This window comes from Moschus berezovskii, chromosome 22 (assembly GCF_049115385.1).
Source record: "Moschus berezovskii isolate FMDL1 chromosome 22, NW_MosBer_1.0, whole genome shotgun sequence".
NCBI classification, from domain to species: domain Eukaryota; kingdom Metazoa; phylum Chordata; class Mammalia; order Artiodactyla; family Moschidae; genus Moschus; species Moschus berezovskii.
This window is the reverse complement of record NC_142481.1, coordinates 28,822,002-28,846,237: the sequence shown is the minus strand read 5'-3', so window position 1 is coordinate 28,846,237 and position 24,236 is coordinate 28,822,002. Positions and strand designations below refer to the sequence as shown.

General features: G+C 44.9%; 1 protein-coding gene across 1 annotated transcript; it reads right to left on the bottom strand.

Moving 5' to 3' along the window:
• Nucleotides 1-303: 303 nt before the first annotated feature.
• Nucleotides 304-24,015, bottom strand: DYNC1LI2 (dynein cytoplasmic 1 light intermediate chain 2). Its single transcript, XM_055412614.2, has 13 exons — nucleotides 23,861-24,015; nucleotides 23,639-23,712; nucleotides 21,457-21,573; nucleotides 17,500-17,730; nucleotides 12,013-12,182; nucleotides 10,995-11,088; nucleotides 9,913-10,048; nucleotides 7,674-7,785; nucleotides 7,158-7,217; nucleotides 6,262-6,303; nucleotides 5,739-5,856; nucleotides 4,848-4,964; nucleotides 304-3,546 (listed from the first exon to the last, which is right to left on the bottom strand). Exons 1-13 carry the CDS (start codon nucleotides 23,965-23,967, stop codon nucleotides 3,446-3,448), a joined length of 1,479 nt encoding a protein of 492 aa, XP_055268589.1. The 5' UTR covers nucleotides 23,968-24,015; the 3' UTR covers nucleotides 304-3,445.
• Between the last annotated feature and the right edge of the window lie 221 nt (nucleotides 24,016-24,236).

Sequence of the window (24,236 nt, the reverse complement as noted above, 5' to 3'; positions counted from 1 at the left end):
TTCTTAAACATACTTTCTGTTCCGTTCCGTTCAGTCGCTCAGTCGTGTCCAACTCTTTGCGACCCTGTGAACTGTAGCCTACCAGGCTTCTCCGTCCATGGGATTCTCCAGGCAAGAATACTGGAGTGGGTTACCATCTCCTTCTCCAGGGGATCTTCCTGACCCAGAGATTGAACCCGGGTCTCCCACATTGGAGGCAGACGCTTTAACCTCTGAGCCACCAGGGAAGCCCCTAAACATACTTTACTGTTGCCCATTTCAGTAAGTGAGAAACATTATGGTATAATTGCTCTGAAATTCCTCTAAGAATCCACAAGGTTTCTAAATAAGTTAAGTGAAAATTTCTTAGCCCAATTCTGACAATCAAAAATTTACCTAAGAGGCAAGAATCTATGCTGGACAACTCACAACCCTTGCACTTTACCCACAACCTGGAATTCCACATACCTCAGAATATGGCTTTCAAATGTTCTTTAATAGAATTTCTGATATTTTCAAGTGAGAGAGGTATACATTTTTAGCTACATGGTAGACACCCCATATATGACTAGTGGACAACTCAACGTATCTCCAGCGGGATGATTTATCATAAAGAAAGTCACCAAAAATTGTAAGCAGTCTGGATTCGTGTTTATTGAAGCCAGTAATTAGAGACATCTTCTTTTCAGCACTAGAAAGCAAGGTTCCACATGACTGCATACTGCATCCAGATAGATCACACCCCTGGACTAAGGCTGGTGGGGGAATATATCTGCAGTCCTAACTTTTAAGTTAAAAACACCAATAAACTTAGTATAGAGACAACAGTGAACTTTCACTTACAGCATCAACATTGTTAAGGTCATGATGTACAGAGCAGTCACTTTCAAATAACTAATAAAACACATCTTCAGTTTCAATACTGGTTTAAAAATGCCAATCCAAAAAAAACAAGTGCAAACAAAATTAAATAATCCTAGCAGCATACCCGTTGCATTTTTAGGAAAGACCAATTCATGGCCTTTGTCGTGGCCGTATCTTTTAAGGTTGGGCTTGTTTCTTTGATTTTTCCGTTTTGAAGACAAACAGCAGATGTAGCCACTACAATGTATATAAATAGTCATAAAATTATCTTTAACAGTCTACCATACAAGTGTATTCTGCAAATAAAATGAATTTTACTTTAAAAAGTAAAGGCTATTTATTGGTTGGCCTTTGGTTCCAATGCTTGAAAACCCCCCAAATAACAAAAAATATGCCCCCTCCTCCCACCCCCCTAAAAAGAACCCTGCAGCTCCCCAAAGTTGGTAGACTTTGGCAACCACTGAGCACATGACACTACGCATCAGCTTCCTCTGATCCTAGGAGTAGCCACTTGTGCCGAGAAACTAGAAGTGATTGCCAAGAAATCCTCCTTCACAAGACAGGTGTCTTGGCATTTCTTCGGTTTTAGTACATTTTATACTGACACAAAAAGTGCTTATCAGTTTAAGTGATAAAAGTAAAGTCTTGCGTTAAAATTTAAAAATCACACTGTATCCCTCCTGGATATGTGGCCTTTCAAAGAATTTTGATTTCTGAGGTCACTTATTTTGTGCCCCCAGCCCGCCCCTGCCAGATGCTAGAGAGGGATAAGGTGACCCCATCATTCGTGCGGCCGCAAGCTGTTTGGCCTCTGTTGGTCATTATACCACAACTATCATTCCAAGTCAGCTTACTGTCATCACCTGGACAATCTGGTAACTGGAAGCCACAATACATTAAAAAAAAAAAAAATTAAAAAAGGAGGGGAAAGTGTATTTTCAACAATAAAACTGGCACGAGAAACGTATTTTTATATTTGTCAGAAAGGTAAGTAAATACTCAGCTTTCTCCTTAACAGTGTTCAGACCTTTACAAAAAAGCAATTCAAGACAGTTTTAGAGTCTTGTTATATAACACAGGATATTAAGTTATACCCAGTACAGTTAGTGGTCAGTCAAATCTGGTACGTAAAAGTAATGACATTAGGGAAGTTATGCTCAGAAACAGTACAACAAACATTCATATAAAAAAAGTAAACTCCACAGAAGTGAACTGTGGTTTTTCCCTTGGTTTGACAACAAAGGTTCTATACATTAAATTAATGGTAGTGTTTGCATTTCAATGTTTTGTGTAATATATAAAATTAAAAGTGCTGTTTTAAATCCACAGAAGTCACTTCCAGGATGGTGGTGTGACACGACAATGTGCATGAATTTGCCCTAAATGGAAACACCTGAAACACTTATTTCCATAAGAAAAAAAAAATGCTAGTTTATGAAAGACATAAAACAAGAGAAATGCATCATTTCCATTCTCAATACAAAACATTCATACTAATTTGTTTATCTGATAGCACTGATCAGACCAGGGAGCTAGGACAAAACCCTTTTGCATCATTGGAATTCCATGAAGGTTTCCAATGACCTTAAGGCAGGGACAGTGTGAGCCAATCAATCAGAGTGCAATTACATTAAAACCTCCCTCATACTTTCTGTAGCACGCTGCATTATGGTAAAATGAGCAGTTGGTCACCCATTCTCTACTAATAGGCCAGCCTGTGGTAGTAAAAAATAAAATAAAAAATGACAAAGCAGAAGCTATTCAGAAAACACAATTCAAGGTAAACTAATGTTGTAACTGCTGACTTTAAACACACCCCACAGCGACTGACTGCCCCATGATGCACATGTGCGGAGCCCAACACCTCCCACAAGGACATGGCCTGGGCAATGCACGTAAGCCCTGGGCAGCTGCCATCTTTCTCACCCCCACATCAGCTCCACCTGACTCAGGCATCCCCACACTTAACACATCTTCCACAAGGTAAAGATGCATTCAGAACAAGTCCAATTCTTATTTTGCTTAGTGTTTAGTTTGGAAATGCTTAAGTTTTAAAAATGATTTGACTTCTATTGAACACACAGTATTTACTAACATTGCTCATCTCCTCCTCTGCCTCCTGCAACGTTCAGCTTCCCCAACACTTTTCTCATTCTTCCTTCTAGTCTTGCTCTTCCCTGGACTTTCTGCTACTTAATCTGCTTCCCATGAAGAAGTGAATCTGTTAACATGCAACTGGTTGGACTAGCCACCATCTGATCAATGACTTCCCGGTCTCACTGGCTCCACCCTAAAAGAAAGTGGGCCCTCTTTCTCTCCATCCATCTTCCCTTCCACAAGAGGCCAAGCTGCATTTGCTGCCCACAGGAGAGCCACATGCCTGAGAGTCCAAGGGTTATCCATCACAAAGGGGTCTGACACACAACCTTCCTAAAGGTGCATTTCACACTCGGACAGCCACTGAAGTTTGTTTTTTTTTTAAGTTCATCTCCCCTGCCCCCAAAAACTGATAGCATGTGCCATATCAGAAAAATCCTGGTCTTAGAGAAGATCAATATACATAGTTATTTGGTCATTTTACATATGCACTTTTTAAGGAGGATCAGGCTTCATTTTCTGTTGAAGAGTTTGTTACCATGGAGTCTGGCTTTCGAGTCATTCTATCCAGTTCTTCTTGAACATTTGTCAACACAGTCTTTTGTCCTTAAAAAAAAAAAAAAAGCAGCAGTGATGAGAGACCAGAAAAAAAAAGTTTTTAAAGGAATATTTTAAATAATACAGATTTCTATGATCATTTTTGGTGATAATTCCAGTAAGAATGAGAAAAGTCTTTTTTCATTGTATTGACTAGAAGGAGACAGATCGTAATTCAGCCCTTCTTTATTCCAAATGCCACAGGTCTGGGCTCCCGGACTACATTACTGGCCCCTGCCTGGGGATGCCTTTGTGCCAAACACAAAGGCCTTTCTGCAAACCCTCTGAGCCCTATGCACTTTCATCACCATCTTCAGAGAGGTGGTATTTGAGTTTCTGGCATTCAGCAAACTACTCTCTGCCTCAGAAAGATGTTTATGTTTTGTTTCTAATACAACAGACTCGTGTGGAATCCTGGAATCACCATATTTCAATAAGAATATTAGACTAACACTGACAATTTCAACCTTGCACAAAGTTGGTGCACACGTTATTGAACACTAACTGGGGCCTAAACATGACCCCTATTTCCTCCCAGGGAATCCCAGCTTATAGCCTGGGCCTCCAGACCAGACTCCTGAGTCGCCAAGAACACAACAGCCCCTGAAGGCCCAGGGTGACTTGAGGATATAGTGATTTCCCGAGGGCTTTGATCAGAAAATACCAATTAAGGAAAACACTGTATTAATTAATATTCCTTATAGCCAATGGAAAATTAAAACCTTAATGAAATGGCCTCAAGCTTCCTGAGAAAATGCATAATTTCTGAGGAAGCTGGTTCTTTTGTTTCAGAGACCTCCAAGTCATAGACTTGCCCCACCTGCCCATTTGGAAGAACAGATGAGTGGGCGGTCACAGAGATGTGTATGTGTGACAAGACAGGGAGCTTCATGGAGGCGAAATGCCTGCAGAGTTTACAGGCAGCTGATGACAAGACTGGGGGGCAGTACAGTGAACAAAATCCTTATAAAGCAACATAAAAATTAAAAAGTAAATAAAATGTCAACAGTACACCATACTTCCAATGGACAGAGCTTTTGCACCTGGGCCGCATGTTTAGGTTCTATCTCAATTCACCCAGTACTCAGTTCCTGAGAACCAAATATACATAAATCCCACCTCAAATGTGCCAAGAAACATGCATGGTAATATGGTAATTCTGTTGTAAAGTATACTGCTCAGTATAAACCAAACACCTGTTCAGAACGTCGAGGGTCTGCAGGTCAGTGGAAGCAGAAACTCCTGTCTACCACCTCATCTTCTAGCACCCCTCCATCCCAAGGGTCAGAATCTTTGGGGCCCTTCAGTACCTGACTTCTTGGATGTGCTCTGCACCCCACCAGCACCAGGACTTCCAGGAGAGCCTGTTTTTTTACTCAATAGACTATTGAAGAAGCTGGCCAACACCCCTTCACTTGCTGCATTATCTAAGGAAACAATAAGGAAAAAAGCATCACACAAACTGGATAACTCAATTAGACAACAAACTATTTTTCAGCTTAGAATTATCCACTTGTGGTTATGATCTTTGATGCTAAGCACATTCCTTCACTATGATGCCTTATATACTGCTACTGTTAAGGCTGATTACATGTTAGCATAATTAATTAAGTGAAACTTGTTTATATTTCTCACCTGAACCTGCACTCCAAATCATCTCCCTGTCCATGAGGCAGAAGTTTTATAAGCCCATGACATTCCAAAGGTGCTGTGAAAAACTCTCATTCAGAATACAGGCATCAAAACATGCACAAACTAAATACAATTTGAGCGTTTTACTAAAGCCAGTATCTTGGGGTATTATTAAGTCACTGGGATGAGGGCCAAACTAGTCAGGGATTGAGCTTGACAAAGGAAGTGACAATTCATAACTGGTAAAAATATATAACTATTAAGAAACAAAACCAAGGATTCAAAATATACATTTTAAAATGACTTATGCTGTATTCTTCCCTGAATACAGAGAGGCTTAACCAAGGCCTTAATAAAGCCAGGCATGAGGGCCACCAATTCCAGCGAAAGAATAGGCCTTGGTCTCTGCCAACCCATGAGCTCCCTCTCTCTGAGACAGGAAGCAGAAAACAGCCCTTGTGGGGAAGAAAACAGCTCAGCTGCCTTAAGATTCCACCTACTAAACCCACCAACTCAGCCCCTAAAGCAGGAAAGAGGCCAAGGACCCTCCAAGGAGACAGGGTACATACTTTTGATATTCGGGTCCGGCTTCTTTACTGACGTGCCTGGAGAGGCACTGGGCACGCTGGCTGGCCCTCCCCGGCCCTGGGTTCTTGGAGAGCCAGAGGGTCCTCTTGCAGGGGATTCCTAAGTCCAAAACCAGGTCGAGTCACACACAAGCATCAAAATAACAGAAAATACATATTCCAAAAACAAAGACATGCCTCTGTGGGGTATTTTTCATAGTCAAGGGAGATAGGTGGCAGGAATGGGAGTTTGTGCTCAGCTCAGTTTCTTTTCAGATCCCAGTTTCTCCTGAGAAGAAATATCAAGATAACAAAGCCTGTTCACTCTAATGCCCAGAGTTCTGTATTCCTTCATCAGACATTTTCTGATTTTCTACCATGTTACTTGTCCTGGGCTTTTAGGGGGACAACATTCCCTCTGAAAATATAAAAGCCCACACAAATGTAAGCTCTCACAAATAATGGTATAAAGCTTGGCCACCCTTGACACTGGCCCCTGACCTTCAGCTTAATTTAAGGTACTTACGGAGGCTCTAGTGGGTGTGGCTGGCTGCTTGGCAAGGAGTGACTGCAAAGAGAGGGACACACCGGCCATTAACACACGCCTGCAGAGTGCACGGGTCTGGAGAAACACTTCTGAGTATTCCACTAGAGGGCACCGTTAACAACAACCAAGTCAGGGTCTACACTATAAATGCAAACATTTTAACTGAGCAATTTGATAGATGGTGGGAAAATAATACTTCCAGGAACCAGTTTTTAAGCTAAAGAAGTAAAGAGAGCATAGAAGGGAGGAAAAGCTGGCAGAGGAACTATCAACTCCCTCTGCTGACCTGTCTGCACCATGGGGTCTAACAACAGTCTCAGTGAAAGAGAGAGGTGGGACGGGGTCTGCAATCTGAACCATCAGCTTGGCTTTACTCCCCTCGCCTACGAAGTGTGTGTACTGGCTACCTCCTTCATGCACAGGGCTGTGTGGGGGTTCTGTGACATACTGGAAGTGAGGTCAGGGCATTTGGTAAACTGTTCACATGGAAAACGCTATGTCAGAAAATGTACATTTACAGACAGAACAGGTACTTAAGGACTTCCCTGGTGGTCCAGTGGTTAAGACTGAGCTCCCAATGCAGGATGCACAGGTTCAAATCCTGGTGAGAGAGCTAAGATCCTGCATGCCACTCAGCACAGCCAAAACAAACCCCAGAAAGGAACAGGCACTTAATAAGGTAGTAAGCCTATCGCTGCAGGATAATCTGCAAGGCAGGTACCTTGTACTGATCCGACAAACGAGAGGGAATGACGAGAACTGGCAACAACCCCTTTGTCGCCGCAAGCTCTCCATGGTACCCCCTAACCTCGCCCCAGGGAGCTGGCCTTTCACTCACGAGAAAGCCTCTACTCCGGCCTCACTGGTCTTCTTACCTGCTGCTTCATGAGAAACACCTGTTCATCCTCCGCTGCCAACTCTTTGTCGTGGACCAGCTGTGAAGTGAAGTGACACACTCACTCGCAGTCACAGGCCAAGAACACCCCAACTACTTGTCAAAATTCACACTGAAAGGAGAATCTTGGGTCTCAACATGGGTTTGGGGAGTCTGTGCAGAGGTAGGTTTTTCTAGCCTAGCAAAGACCCTGTTTCAAGGCCAGCCTTGGCACGTGGGCAAATTTTTAAGTCTGGCAGGTTCTAAACAATACCTCCCAGCCCAGGGTCTGCAGGTGATCTCAGGAGCAAAGGGCATCTACAAACAGTAACCCAGAGGCAGTGGAGGCACTACCACCCAGAGCCATTTACATAACACCAGATTTCATCTAAAGACTTTTTAAAGGCCCTTGGATGATTGTTTTTTACCCCCTAAGTAGTTCAATGTGTAAGACTTGTATCTTTATACATTAAAAAAAAAAAACACCTACAACTCTTAAAATGATTGATTCAGGTACCTTTCTCACAGGAGGTTTCACAATAAAGTCTTCATATGTATCTTCTGGCTTAACAGTTGTGAAATTTTCATGTAAAATAGCTATTTTCTTTTCATTGTCCCAGCCTGCGGGTCTAAAGGAAAAGAGAGAGACTGACTTGCTTCTCCTTAGACTGCATTAGAGAACACTCCGCACGCTCAGGGTTAGAGAGGACCTCCGGCTGATACCCTTTTCCCCCAAGTTCTGATACGCAGTTGCTGGACTGGCTGGTAGCCTCTGGCAGACAAGCCAATATTCACTGCAGGTCCAGTTCCATACTGAGGTCACAGGGCCAAGGCCTAACGAGCCAGCAAAAGATCTCTCTGACTGTACATGCTGACTGACCCACAGCAAGTGTTCAGAGCTCTTCCACAACTCCACCCAGAAGAATATGGACACTATGGGCACTGTTCTGACAGAGGGGAGAATACAGACCAACACAGAGCTCAGGGTGAGACTGTTTCTCTTGGACTCTGGCACAGAGACCCCCCCATGAGTCGTCTGAAACCTCTTCTTTCTGACAATGGTCTTATGGCTTAGCTAATTTAACGATGTGTGAATATGTACCCTGGAGCAACGGGGAGTGGTAGGACCTGCACTACCCTGGGCCTCAAACCAGAGAAACACAGGAGTTTTTGAGGATCCTAAATGGGTGCTGCCCAGCTTGACATCACAGGGCAGGATGGCACCCAGGTTCCATTAAGTTAAGCTGCAGCCTAAGGTAATGAGCAACTGTAAAATGCCCTACATGACATACTTTTGTCTAGGCTTCCCATTCTCCATCCAACGCTAGCTCTACAGCTCTACAACCAAGGAGGTGCTTAGTCAGGGCGCTCCCCACAAATGGTTTTGCTGATTTCACCAAGCTCCTCAATGGGCAACGACCAACAGGACCCAAGGTGCCAAAGACACTGCCACGACCCATGTCACCCTCAGAAGCTCTGAGCTTCTTCTCCACTCCAGACCAGCCCTGAACACAACCAGTCTCCCTGTGTCTCCTTCTCCTGCGATCTTAAGTGACTTGGGTACTGACTGACTCCAAAAGCATACCACTCTCAGAGCTTGGGGCTTTGGTGCTCGCCTGACTGCTCTGGACAGCGGTTCTCTGAAATCAGTCCACGTCTCTCTAAGTTTGGTGGCTGGGAATCTCCTGAGTGAAGCTCTCCCTAAATGTCGAGGAGACAGCCTGTTCAGACCCCCGAGAGCTCTGGGCTTCCAAACCTTCAGTCTTCTCCCACACTGTCCCTCCCGCCCTGCCATTCCTTCTGGCCTGCACACACCACTCACCCTCCCAGCATCTCTCCTCTGCTCTCCCTGTGGCACTGCCTCTACCACCCCACCAACCTCCCCTCAGCTGTGTCTCTTTACAGGCCACATACGGGGACCACATCTTGTTCATTTCTGTGTCCTCATCAAAGAACGCGGTCACCCAGGAGGTGTTCAGTGTTCGCTGGATGAACTGCTATTCTTTTTTAAGTCAAGAGGACATCTAAGCCTAAAAATGCACAAGGCCTCTCAGAGACCACACCTTCAATATTTATTTATGCATCCACCATCCTTCTCATTCTCCAGTGAGGGAATGACACAGGTTCCAAGTCTCTGCCCAGGACAGTCGGCCCCAGTGGCGCCCAAGTGTGAAATGCCAGAAACACAACAGGCATTCAGGATAGCCAAAGCCCAAGTTGACGAGATGCCAGGGAGGGCACAGGCAGTCATCCTGCCAACGGATGCCAATAAACCAGACGTCGCAACGGAAAATGTCCAGGATCCCCGAAGAGCCAGTTCCCTATGCTGCCACTCCTTTTCTCAGCCAGTATTTTACCAGAGTTGACAGTAAGCGGCAAAAATGTTTTGGCAACTTGGTTTCAATGAAGAGAGGCAGCACACCTGACCTCACTCCACCCACTTCCTTCAGACAGGAGGCAGAACGGCATGTCATCTGGAAAGGAGTGAAGAGGTAAAGCTGGGTGTATCTATGCCCGAGGAGGTCCAACTCCAAGAACTCTGCCAAGCAAGCTGGCTGTGTGAGAAAGGAACAGAGGCACCCTACTTGGAAGGATAAAATGTAAAGAGCAAATGCGCCATAAAGAGAAGCATTCGAGGGCATCACTCTCTGCCCTCTTCCGATGTCTATATCAGAAGCTTCTTCTGTCCCTTTTTCACTGTAAAAAACTCTGCTACACACACACACACACACACACATCACCTATAAAGAACTCACATAAAAACTGCTTCCTTTTCCACAACTAAGGCAGGCGTGGTAAAGTGGAAACCGTATGTTTTATGAACAATGTACTTATACAACAAGTCGAGGTTTTTCTCTTCTTTAACTGATGTGTATATCAAAGCCGCTCCATCTGATCAATCTGCTTAAGGAAAACCAATTCACTGCAGGAGGAGACAAAAGCAAACACATACAAGCACAACCCTCCAAGTATTAGTCACAGGTTGCTCAGTTTTTGATCAATACACGATTAAGAGAAAGTGTTAAAACTTTAACAACAAAAAAAGGAACAGTAGCAGAGGAAGCAAGTCAAAAGCATAGAGCATGTTGATGATAGCAGGCCACATAGGCCGTTTTTTTTAAAGATGTAAACTGCCATCTTCTGACCCATTAGGCTGTGTCCCAAGCAGTCAAGTTACTGGTTCTAAGGCTATAGCCCAGGAAAACCCTCAGCACCGCCAAGGCACACAGGTTCTCTCCCAAGCAGATGTCCACATGTGATCAAGTGTGCCATTAAGCATAAGAGAGATGGGTACCACCATGTTACTGGCCCTCACCACTGAGCTGGACAAGCTGAAGAGCCCGAAGGAAGCAGTGGAACCCACCTTCACCCTCCCCAGCCCAGGACGTGGGGCTACTGGATTTTCACAGAAAGACAAACTCAAAAGACTGTTGACAAAGCATCTCTCTCATTGACAGGACAAAACATAAACATATAGGAAACCCTCAAGCATCTAAAACACTGTCATTTGGGTAATTAACCTTTTCTAAAAACAAAAAAAAAGTGAAGTTTAGAAAAATTATCACATATCAGGTTTCTTCTTAATAAGAAAGCCTATCATATGTACACCATTAAAAATAGAAACGAATCAAAAACAGGCAGAAATTATTAAGTCTCAAATACCAACAATGTCAAGTTTTAAAAAGCAAAAACATGTATACAGTTTCATCCTGGCATGAGACTATTCTGGGTTCAGGAAGCATTTCATCTCTTTGAAGATGCCCCATCGGAGCAAGCCTGGATCAACACACAGAGGGAAGCCTGTGGCCTGGGCCCCAGCTCAGCGCCCCAAGGATACACTGAAGGCAGAATCTCCGTAGGTGCGACTGGATGAAGTCAAAGTGCTCATCCCTGTAATCGTGCTCCTTCTCCAGGACACTCACCGCATCACACTGCAGGGAAGACAGAAAGAGAAGGGAGTCACCTTTCTGCCTCTCTGCCTGCTGAGGTTGGGACCACTGGCTGCTTCAGAAACACAAGTATCACAGCTTCAAAGAGGGAAGTCACAGCTCACAGTCCAAGTGTTAATTAACTAAACAGACAACAGTGAAAAGCAACTGGAGACTTTTCCCTTCATCCTGGGCCTCAGCTTCCACATCTGTAAAGTGGGATAAAATAGCCCTGATCATCTCACAGTTGTTCTAGGAATCAAACAAGGTCACAACAGGAAACAGGCCCCCTGGACATGACTGTGTATCGCATACTCCACAGGGCTCCATTCTCAGAGTATGATGTGAACAGCTCATGCTATACTTGGGCAACCTACCAGCTCTGACTAAGATCATCTGAAACCCAAAGTGTTTTTACAGCTATTTCCTTTTCATTTGTAAGAGACACAACTTTATGTCTCTATGACTACCCTTAATTTCTATTCCCACCTCTTTATTTTACAAACCCTGAATCCACTTTCTTCTTTTTCCAGGGTTGCTATGTTCCTTTCTGAAAACAAGTCCAACAGACTTTAGAGACCAAAGGCCAAAAGAATTCTTCTCTTCTGTGTTCTTTTCACCACTAGTTTGAGCTAAATGAACTGGTTTACACAGCCTTAAGAAAACTACTTTCGGTTCCGAGTCTGAATCCCTCAGTAAAGTTGATAGTGCTCCATGAGGAGATTAACTCAAGCTACAAGTCAATGTCACATTTCTAGCAGCAAGGTAAAATGACGATATTTTCTATACTGATACATTCAGTGTACCTTAATGAATCCTGAATTAGCCCAACATCCCCTTAGGAAGACACCTAATTAGAGCTTCTCAAAGCTTCCTGCAGATGGTGAGTGTTCACTGACCAAACCCGGCCAACCTTACGATTCCCACCTTTGTGCACACCACCAGCACTGGAAGCCCAAGGTTATGCGTCAGCACGTTGTCACCGAGAGGCAGCGCAACGTTTTCCTCCTCAGGACCTGAGGTCAGAGGCCCTCTTCTTTGTGGGGAACCTTGACAACCTTCCTCAGGCTCAACATAGTCTTGAAAATCTTTCACAACTACAGATGAAGAAGGAAAAGAAAATTACACACAGATTCACACAATAAAAAATGCACAAGCCAGCTTTCGAAGACTGAAAGAGGGAGTAATAAGCACAAAACATTAACATTTGTGACAAACTTCCTAACTGCATCCAACTTAACTGCAGCATTAGGGATTTAGGGGTACTGATGCAAAAATCTCAATTCTGACACATTCAGTCTGAGCAGTGTAACCTCAGAGCAGCAAAGATATTGCCCTGGTCATCTTCAACTGTATCCAGCTCTTAACAATTAAACAGGACTTTAAAAATCTCCAAAGGCTTCAACTGTTCCTACTATGAAAACAAAAAGCAAACACTTTTTTTTTTTTTTTTGGTCCACACAGGGAGGCCTGCAGGATCTTAGTTCCCCAATCAGGGACCACCAGGGAATTCCCAATGATTTTCTTATATGCTTTACACTTTCAAAACATTAGGATAGTTGAACTGTGTTAATTCAACAGAGGCAACCACTAGAAATAGGTTATACCTTATAAAACTCCCCAGCTTCCTCATTAGAAACAGTTAAAACCACCCGACCTACACAAAAACATGCTGTTCCACACAGAGGAGGTGTGGCCGTGGGAAAGAGCGAGGCTGCACTTGCCCAGCACCACCTGCATCTCTTCATCATCCTCACTCTTGTGGACTTTCACCTCTAAGAGATCCTGAGGGATGCGTGCCATGGACCTGTCCCTGCCTAACACAGGAGGGGTCAGTGTTACCACATTCACTCCCTGGCACACACAGTCACTACTTTGGCCAAGGATGCAACCCCACAGGAGGGCCTTCAAGGTGAGAGTGGTCTATGGTCTTGGTTCAGGCAAAGCCCACAGACCTGCACATTTTTCTTGGTGCTTCAAAGTCACATGTCAGGCCAGAGAATAAGGACATGGTGATTAAAGCTACTTCGAGCCAGAGGAACAAACAGGCAGCTCTACTCTTCTACAAATAACACGAGTAAAGGACCAAAAGGACTTTTGCTCGCATCCACAACATGCTCACTGAGAAAACACACAGGACTAAATGAAAGCAAACCTGGAGAAAGGCGCATGTTCTCTCCTTCACTCACAGAACAGGTTTCAAATATTTTCAAACGATGAGTTCTAATTTACAAAGAGTTTAGGTTATCATTATCCAAGCTTCTGGAATTATCTGGGAACACACTGTCTTTCATATAAACTGAAAACCACTGATTAACCCCAAAAGTGTAGATGTAATATTTCATCTCTACAACTTCTCTTTAATTAAGCTCATTCATATAAATTCATTGCCAGTATAAACAACTGACTGAAGAGATCTTCACTGCATCGCATTTTGGACAAAAACAGAGAAGGGTTTTTTGATAACTGCTGAAGGATCTTAAAGGAATCAAAAGTTCCCACTTATTTTTAAAAAATCTGCTTTATTTTAGCTTTATGGAGCCAGGACTGACACACAACAAACTGCACACGTTTAACGTGTAAATCTGATTTTTGTCGGGGAAGGGGGACCTGAGTTGTGTCTTACAGGAACTCAGTTCCCTGACCAGCGATTGAATCTGGGCCACAGCAGTGAGAGCCTGGGATCTTAACTACCAGGCCACCACAGAACTCCCTAAATTTGGTATTTCTAACATTATGAATACAACCCTGAGTCAGTACCACGATCAAGATGGTGCATGTATCTATCAACCCCAGAAGTTTCCTTATACCTTTTGGTAATCTGTTCTCCCCACCTCTCCTCAATACCTCCCCTAACTCCATGCAATCACTGATCCACTTTCTTTCAATACAGATTAGTTTGCGTTTCCTAGAATTAATATAAATGTAACTGAGAATATGTTCTCTTTTTAGTCTTCCCACATTTTCTCTTTAAAAGCAATTTAACAGATCTTCAGGTCAATGAAAAATACAATGGCTTAACTGGGTAGTATCTGTAGCTCTCCAAGGTCACGTGCAGCACTCAAACAGGCCACAAGACAGCGAGCACGGCAGAGCCTGGAACAGGTTTCAGGTGAGCGAGGTGACTGCGGGGAGGCAGGCAGGGGTGGGGCAGCTCCAGCAGTCTGCTCCATGAACCTCCACTCCCAGCATGCTGTATAAACTTTGCTGTGTTCTATGCATGCCATGACATGAACATGGGTAGGAAACCCTGGGCTAGGCTCCTTAGTCTCTGAAGGACTGGCTTAACTACTGCTATCCAAAAACAGTAGGAAATGCACATATGTTTTTAATAATCCATCATTTTAAAAAGTAAGTTGGAAGGCAGAGCAGATATTCCTAACAGAGGTGATGAAAAGGAATGATAAAAATAAAGTGAGGACTGTGTAATCTGAATAATAAAATGTACATTTCACTTAGGGCACACAAATTTGTTGTTGCTGTTTAGTCACTAGGTGGTGGCTGACTCCTTCCGACACCATGGACTGTAGCCCGCCAGGCCCCTCTGTCCATGGGATTCTCCAGGCAAGAATACTGCAGTGGGTTGCCATTTCCTCCTCCAGGGTATCTTCCTGACCCAGGGATCGAACCTGCATCTCCTGCACTGGCAGGCGGATTCTTTGCCACTGAGCCACCAGGGGAGCCCAAATGCACACGTACTATAGTATTAACAGTTTCTCTCCAGCAGGTGGGACGGCCAGGATTTCACAGCAGGAGCCACCTGCCCACCTGGGGCGTCAGATGGGAGCTGGTACAGGAAGGAGCAGCGCTCTACACTACTGCTGCCACCTCCTTCTGTTCTTTTCCCTCCTACCTCACTGATCACCTGTTGGTTCCACAGTTCTGAGAAGACTCAAGAGACAGTAAGCACCTAACTGTTTTCCTCTACCTGATAAGCCAGGGAAGCCCCAAACACAAAACTGGAAAGAGAAGACCAACCTACACACAAGCACCACCTTCTGGCAGCTTTAGGGACTGCTCTATCCTCCCCCATCAATCCTGCTGCCAAAAAGCTGCTACGGATTCAGGACCACTGGGGACCCTAATCTGGAAACAGAGCGGCTGGCCAGGGAGCCGTGTTCCAAACTCAGCCGACTGGAGACTGAAGGCAGGATGGGTGACAGCCTTTTGCTTATTCAATACAATACCTAGAGCGCAATTAATCTGGAAAGTGGGAGTCCTTCAAGAGAGAAGATGGCCAACCGCTTTATTAAAATGTAACCTAAAACCAGCACTAACAAAGGCACTCCTTCAACGGGTAACACAAAGGCGTGAATACCATTCCAAACATCTCAGAGGAAGGGCAGTGGAAACAAGAGAGGCCCTCAGAAGGTTAACCAGAGTCATGAGGCATGGATGCGGTTCCAGCAATCTCTCACTGCCCTCCAGTGTCTCCTCCTCTTCTTCCTTACAACCAGCCAGAACTGTGATACTTAGAACACACGGCCACACTGACTACATTTCCTAAGGAAATGTCTTCTTAGGAAGACCATGGGCACACGCCCTTCAGTCCTTTGCTTTTCCTCCATCCGGCTGCGTGCAACACAGATGTGAAGGCTGGAGTTCTAGGTGCCAAGAGGAAGTGAACCACACCCTAGAGATGACCAAGCAGTAAGCAAAAAGGAGCCAGGGTCTTCCTCGAGCCGCTTTCCAAGCCTGAACTGACTAACCACCTCTGGATTTCACTTGCAGGAGCGAGTAATAAAACCCAGTCTTGTTTAGGCCACTGTTATTTTGGGGCTTGTGTCACATGCAGCTCAATCTAATCCTAAGTGACACAGACATCAATGACTAAGATCACAAAATAAATTCAGTGTGTCATGGGAACACAAGCTCCCCATGACTGGGCACCCTGTCTGCTGTATGTAGCCCCAACACCTAGAACAGATGTCTAGATGTCTGGCCCCAGGCAGACACTTGCCCTCTCTGGGAAGCAAAAGTATCCTTGCCCAAATCTCTTCCTTTTTTCTTCTGTTTTAACAAACCTTTACAAGGTTTATAACTCTAACAAAACAGGTTCAGAAACTGAAATCTCCTGTGCCATTAATCTGGGTACAACGGTAAATGTGCAGTGAAAGGAAAACTGCTCTTCAGCTTCAGAACTCTTCTCAGAAGCTGTCTTCAGGGTCTCTATTTTAGGGGAAAGATCGGCTTTATCTAGAAAGGTCAGTGTTTGAGGACAGATGCGCTGAGCTGCATAACAATCACTGCAGCACACAGGCGGGTGTCCCAGGAAACATGCACACGGCAAACTAAAGAATCACCCATTAAACTCATTTCAGCTAATCTGACCCAGGGGCAAGGTGAAGTTATGACAGGAAGACACCCAGCAAGAAATCTGATTTGAAAAGCACATCGAGATTCCCGACGTGTCTCTGCCAGTAAGTATGAAGGTCCCATGTGCCATGCCCCAGCAGCCCTCATTAATTCACCAAAGGGAATGATGTCATCCTGTGGAAATAAGCCAGGCGGAGCCAAGACTGCCCTGGCCAAGACAGCGCTGCTGCTGCTGCCACAGCTCCAGCCCCTGCCCCTCCCATTTCCCTGGCAAGTGGACAGAAGCTGATGTAACTGCACAGAAGCAAAGAAAACGAAAAACAAGCTTCTGAATCACAAAAAGGAAAAACAAAACAAAAAGGAACTTCCTTTAAAGTTTGTTCTCAAAAGGCCTTGGATGTCCTGAGTCTTAAAATATCCTTTCATTTTAATGACCAAAAAAAAAAGAACTTCCTATTTCTTACTAAAATCTTATTTGCTGGATGGCAAATGAACTAAGGTAAGAGCTGAAAGATTTATCTTTTGCGAGGCTTCCTTTAAACCTGCAAATGAAAGGGTCCATAGGACCTCAATGATATCCAGGGCAATGGACTTGCTACAGAAATCACAATAAATCTCCACACCCACAGATGCGAACTCAGCAGACAAGGGGTAAACAGAAGAGGAAAAAGAGAACTGATTACATTTTAGGGGATGAGGCAAGAACACTTATTATAAAAGAAAACCAATGACAATAAGGAATACTGATTCACATATTTTCTTCAACTGTGACAGCTGAGACAAAGACTGCTTTGAAGACTTTTATTTTGGCCATGCCACGCGGCTTGTGGGATCTTACTTCTCTGACCAGGGATGGAACCTGTATCCCCTTCAGGGGAAGCACAGAGTCCCAGCCACTGGACAGCCAGGGAATTCCCTGCTTTGAAGACTTTCTGACTACTGAATTGACAAAAGCAACTCAGAAATAAATGGTGCAAACAAAACAAACATTCTGTAAGGGGTGCTTGGCAGCCTCTTGATCCTGTGAAAAGGAAGGTGGTTGGAATCATCCAAAGAGACCAGGGAATTTTCCAATTAAGAAAACCCTACATTACTTACACTTCCGTTCCAGCTCCCTCATTTCTTCTGGTGGAATTTTCATTTTATCAATGTGCTCACGTAAAACACTAGCCCATTTCTGGAGTGATTCCATCACAGTCCAAGGCCTAGACATATCTGCAACAAAGATGACCAGGGTCTCCGGCAAGGATTCAGCAGAAACAGCAAATTTCAGCAGGCCTTTGTGGTATAGATCTCCATCCAGAATCCACACATTGCAGCGTGTGTGATCTAAGAAAAGAAGCGAAGTGAAGTTACTGAGGATCACCATCAGCACAGCTGAAAAGGAGAGTCACAGCAGGAATAAATTTGAAGATGACAGCCACAGAATTCCACACAGAACACAAGAAAATCCTAACCAGAAAACACAACAACTCTTCATCAAGGTGTCCTGTGAACCGTCCAAACTATAAAATTTCTTTAACAACCATAATATACTATGCCCATATCTAACAGGATTGCTGCAATGTCTGAGGAGTAAAGAATAAAGGACATTTTAGCTTTCAGTGAGAATCAGAAAATATGAATAAAAGCTACAAAAGTTCCCTGGATAACTGTGCCACAGTCTAAATAATCCATTCTAAGATATCAGCAATCTGTGAGGCGGCAAACTGTGGCCAAGAGCCTGTGGTTAAACAAGCTCTTCTGTCAGTCACACTAAACAGTGAGCTCACATACCACAAAGGGTGCCAAAGAAACAGGACCTTTGTATTTAAATGCTGAGATAAATTCATTACTTACATAACTAAGATATGGATTATGGGATGCCTGATGATATTAAGGAATTACACTTATTTTTGGTATAATTACATTTTCAAAAATCCTAATCTTTTAGACATACATATGGAAGTAGTCACAGATAAAAAGACATAACGTCTGAAGTTTGCTTGAAAATAATCCAACATGGAGTAAAAAGAGGGTGTAAAGTATAGCTGACATAACACTGACCAAGAATTAGTAACCTGAAGGCAGGGGACAGATATACTGGGGCTCATCACACTAGTCTGTTTTAGGTAGTTTGGTTTTCCCCAGTAAAGTTAAAAACGCATATGCACAAATGTGCAAGTGCTGACCTTTAATGAAGCACATGATTCTAAAATTATACCTAGATAATCAAACCATAGAATTCTCCAAATTAATAACATACATAAAATTTTTTTTAATATCTTTTTCAAGAAAAAATTTTCTTAAATATAAGCACCTCAAGGGAGCCATCCTACTATCAAAAATATAATTTTATTAACTTCTTCCCCAGTAAATTCCAACTCACACTTTAAAAAACCTGTCTTCAAATTCGGGAAAGGTCAAAAAGAGATTCCAGGTGTCCTACTGACCTCCCGGAATCCTCCTCGTTGGAAACCATTTTGGCTGAGCAATGCGCTGCCAGGAAGGACCCTGAGTCAGAGTGACTGGCCAGAGACAACCCAGAAATGAATCCTATCACCATAAAATCCGAGAATTCGAGCCATGAAATCCGAGAAATGGCAGAGCATTTCTCCTGGGTTCCCCTACCCTCCTGTGCTCCGCCTGGGTGCCCCTTCCCAATGAAGTCTCTTGCTTTTTTTTAAAAAAAAAAAAAAAAACCTATCTTCAGTTAGCTACCTTTTTCTGGTATAATCAATTCATTTACAGGTTGTAAAAAATTTTATATTCATGACTTTATTTCAACAGTACAATAAAGGTATCTACATCCAACTATGCTTTCAAAACTCTTAGCACATTTCAGATAGCGGTTTTGATTTGGATTCTATGAATGCCTTAAAAAATACTGCATTGTACCTGAAGTCTGCATATTTTAATGCCTGCTCCTCACAAGACATAGCTCCTTTCTTCCCACTGCCCACTACATATAACTCACCCATGTGTGCATGGAAATCACACACACAAGTGGTATTAAATGGATACCCCAAACGCTGAAGGCAGAGGTCCTTTGACACATCAAGTTCTACCACAAATGAAGGACAAACCAGATCCTATATTATCCACCTAGGTGATTGCCTGCAAAATGTATATTTATAACCCAGTCATAACACACAATTAAAAAACAGGAGGCTGAAAATGTATAATTAACCACATGTAAGGACAACTCTTTCATCAAAGAGGAACTTGCAAGTAGGAGGCCTAAAAAAATCCCGTAAATGCAGACAGAGATCAAGAAGTTTTTAAGGCAACCTTAAGGAATCTGAAAAAAAAATTAACATGTACTTCAACTCAAAGGCAAGTGAACATGGTTACTTTGAGGCTGGGATGAGATATGTTTATGCCCTTTGAAACAAGCATCTGTAGCAATGTACAGAGTATACACATGATGTTTCATACACTTTCAAAAAGTTACTAGATCCCTTCACTGTTCCCCTGAAACTACCACAGCACTGTTAATCAGCTACATCCCAATATAAAATAAAAAGTTTAAAGTTTTTTTGGGGAAAAAAAAAGGGTACTGGACCTACCACTGTGTTTCAAGCACTCAACAACACTTAACACATGCCACCTCTCATTCTGTCAACTTACAAACTAGTTTCATTGCCCAATATTACTAATGAGGAAACTGAGGAACAGAGTGGTTAAGTCAGTTACAACTAGTGATGACAGGAGTGGGATTCTAAACCAGTTCTGCCTAGCTACAATGCCCAAGTTATTTCCACAATAATCATCAAAGACAGGAACCAAAAGACTCAGACATGTAAGGCCCCCTAGTCTAGCTCAGGGACCCCTGAGTCCCAACTCTACTACCTACACAAACTCCAGTGGGCCTAGGCAGGCACTGGAAAGCCCCTGCTCGCCTTAGACAAGGAGAGTCCTCAGCACCTTCTACCTCTCTTTCACACTGAACACAGGGAATGTTCAGCGAGGCAAAGGAAGCCAAGGAAGGAGGAGCTGGAAAAAAGTCCCTGGGGTTCTAAGATGACCGTAACGTTAAGATAAAAGGGTTTTCCCCCCTCTATTTACATGATTCTTGGAGCTTGAAGAATTAAGGTAGAAGGAACCACCTGAGATCAGCTTTTTCATTTCATCAATAAAGAAATGAGGGACTAGAGGTGGTGGAATTTGTCCCTTTGTAAAATCACTGTTACACGGTGATTCTTACTGTTTAAATGGGTAAAGGCAATTTTAAAAAAAGTAACTTAATGAAGATATTTCATCCTTAAGCTACATAGTTAACTTTCCTACAAATTAAAAAGACCTAGGCACTAATAATTATTTATTTTAGAGTCATTCAAGATCTAACATAAAATCTGAAAGTTTAGAAAGGGGGCAATACTGACTAGTGGTAACCAAAAACCATTATTCCAACTGGACTCATAAGAAAAGACTTTTAAATGATATCTAATCCGTGTAAGAGAGAGCTTACCATGCACTTTTAATCATCCCAAATACCCAGAAGGTAGAAACTATCCACATTTTACAAATGTGAATTAAAAGAGAACATTATTGCCTCTGAGTCTCTGTTCTCTCCACTTGGGGAAAACAAACAAACAACACTAAACAAATATCTCCCAGGAAATCAGCATTTCTACACTGTCACCAAAAAAACTCCAAAATTCTCTTGTGAATATCTGTTAAGCTGTTACATTCTGAACCACACCAATTTCAGATTTTCCACTAGAACCAGCCAGAGTAACAATGGTGCCCAGATCAGCCAGCCAAGCATTTCTCTCATAGAAAAGTCCAAAGCACTTAAAAATTTCTGAGTTTCTTACGTTCATGTGCATCTGAAACTTTACCCTCAGTATCTCCTTTTAAGTGGGGCCACCCAGCTAACAGGCCCATTCCCCATTTTGCTACCATACTCCATATAAAGAGAAGTAGGTAAAGTCCTACAAAGACACACACTTCATCTATTCCCCTGTGACTAATTCTCTTAGAACTAAACAGAAAATTGAGAATGCCCGGCCATGTTGCAGGAATGGTAAGCAAGGACTCAGACACTTGCATGGGTATCAATGCTTCACTCACCATCTCGGTCCTCATCGTGGACGCTGAGGTAGAGATACTCTAGGCCTCTTCCTTTTTTGCCATGCTCGGCTCCTTGAAGTTTAGTCATGAGGGTTGTTTTACCAGAACCATCTTCACCTACAAGTGATGCACGTAAGAAGACGAAGTGTACTGTTTATTCTAGGCAAGGATGGGGAGTCTGCACAGCCACACAAGGAACTTTCATACGGAGCTTGCTACAGAGGTCTCATCTGCATTCATAAACAAAGCAGGACCTGCTGCAAGAGTAGTCAGGGTGGGGAGAGGTGAGAAAGGTGGTAATTTCCAAGATCTCAAATGACAATCTACTGCAGCCCTCCTTACCTCCCAAGGAAGGAAGAAGGCAGGTCCATAGACCCTATCTACACTTTATAAGACACGTAAATGGAGACGTGAAAGTAATAGGAGGGGCTGCTGCTGCTAAGTCGCCTCAGTCGTGTCCGACTCTGTGCAACCCCATAGACGGCAGCCCACCAGCCTCCCCCGTCCCCGGGGCTAGTGTCTCACAAAATAAACTTCTACCCCAAGAAAAGCAAATCTTCAAAATATAATCAACCTTGATGAAAAAAACTCGAACCCTGCCTCATAACCATAAATGATGGGGCTGCTTTTCACTTTGAGTTTTTGAAAATTTCTTTCATAAGCACCCTGAAGATTAGGAAACCAATGAAAATAATCACAGACCTAAGCAAAACTCTTAAAGCGCAACCTTAGTAATTACCAAGCCTCTCCTCTTCCCTCTCCACCCAGCGAACAACTCCCATCCCCCAGCCTCAAAAGAAACCTTAAACATCAGAAGGAGCCACCACCAAGAAACAATGCTGGCACTCCTGGGATTTAATAATACAGAATTATGGACCAAGACAAAAACAATCCTTTGATTGCAATCAAAGGCAATCCACAGATCCAAGTTCTCCTCTCCGCCCCCAATGCCACTCTCACTCAGGCCCTCCACATCCCATCTGGACATGGTGAGCACTCAGTCTGACTTCAGGACACCTGCCACTCTCTGCCACAGTCCCCTTTCTAAACAGAGATCTGGTGCCCTGGATCCCCCAATTTGTGAAGACCTTTCTAAACAGAGATCTGGTGCCCGGGATCCCCCAATTTGTGAAGACCTCTAAGGGTTTTCCGTTACCTGCTGCAGGGGTCATCAACTAAAGACCATCCATTCCCCTCAAAAACAGTGGGAAAACCACCCTCCAAGTGATTCCCATGAGAATCAGACCGTAGAGGTGAAATAAAAAGCCCCCCAAAATCAAGTGGCTTCAGGAAAAAGCAGTGATTCTTCAGCCTTCCACAGTGTACCTCCACCTTACCTCATCAGTCACCTTCCACAAGGAGGCTGTGCTAGCTTCCACCCTCTTCCATTCTCGTCACCTCTGTGTTCCTAAGAACACTAACCCTCTGCCGCCCTGAATGTTGACACTTATCCTTCAAAATGCCTAACTCCAAACAGCAGGAAGACATGGCTGATGCTCCAGAATCATCTGCCTATGCCCAGGACATCTATCCCCGTCTGACTAGACAGATTCTTGTGGAGTGTCTGTGGGATGTCTGTACAGTCCCAAGACCCAACCTGGGCAGTACAGGACTCACTCAACAAATGGGTATTGGCTGTACGAATGAACCCAGCCAAAGCCTCTCACTAAACAGAGATGTAGAGGGACCTAACCCAGGTAACCCAGCAGTGAATCCTGAAACAATGCAGGAAAGGTCCTTCGTGGGGCCTCCAAAGCCTGCTGCCCTTTGCGGCGTCCCTCTCACCTTACACTGCTTCATCGAGATCGAGAAATGGTTCCTGTGGCATTTCCTCCCAATCCGACGACCCCCGGTTCACCTCCTTCCCCCGGCCTCCTCCGCTAACCTCCTCATCCAGTCCCTCGCCTCTTTATGCCCAGTTTGGTGAACTTCGAGGCTAACATTGGGCCAAGCGACTAAGGAATGTGCCGAAAAGCACTTGCCAGCATCCCTGGGCTCTCGAAAAGGGGCAGCGTCCCGACCTCGGCCGTGGTGACTCGGCCACACTAGGGCTGTGCAGCCGGGGTCTCCAGGCCCTGCCGAGCAGGCAGGCGGCGGAGGGGAGGAAGGCAGGGGCCAGGGAGTGGGCGCCCCGCCTCGCCCACCCCGGCTCCCCGGACAACGCCCCGCCGGCGGCGCTCACCGAAGACCAGAATGTTCTTGCCGGACGGTAGTTTGGATCTGGCGCGGGTGGACACCTCGCTCAGGATCGAGGACCTGTGAGGAGACAGCAGAGCTGTCGGCCGCGGGGCCAGCCTGCAACTGACCGGTCCGCGGCTGCCCGTCAGTCCGTCCGACGGCCCGCCCCGCCCGGTCGCACCCTCCCCGGGCCGGCTGCCCTAGCCCGGCCGCCTCGCAGTCTCACCACAGGCTCTGGCCCTCCTCCTCCTCACTGGTCAGGTCGCCGGCGGCCGCCACCGCGGGCCCGTTGGGGCCGAGCAGCAGCTTCTTCTCCGCCCCCACCGGCGCCATCTTGCCAACTGCAGCCACAAAGAGGGCCCTCCCCCGGGCCCGCCGAGGACCCGCGAGGACCCCGCCGGGCCGCCCGCGCCCGCCGCGCCCCGCGCCGCCCGCCCCGCACGGCCCGCGCCGCTCGCCGCGCTCCGCCGGGCTTGCGAAGTCCGCGGGCTCCTGCAGGGTCGTGAGGCCACCGCGGTGGCAGGGGGTGGGCGGTGGTCAGGCAGCCGCCTGGGCAGCCCTGCTCCGGGAGGCGGCGGTGCGAGCGGGAGCCGCCCGGGCGG

Bases quoted from the DNA above. Each gene is read 5' to 3' on its own strand.
- DYNC1LI2 (XM_055412614.2), bottom strand. From the start codon at position 23,967: ATGGCGCCGGTGGGGGCGGAGAAGAAGCTGCTGCTCGGCCCCAACGGG. The intron at 21,574-23,638 runs GTGAGCGCCGCC...CATCACTTGTAG, and splicing joins CAAGAACATTCTGGTCTTCG to GTGAAGATGGTTCTGGTAAA. The intron at 17,731-21,456 runs GTGAGTGAAGCA...TTCTTTTCTTAG, and splicing joins CCACGATGAGGACCGAGATG to ATCACACACGCTGCAATGTG.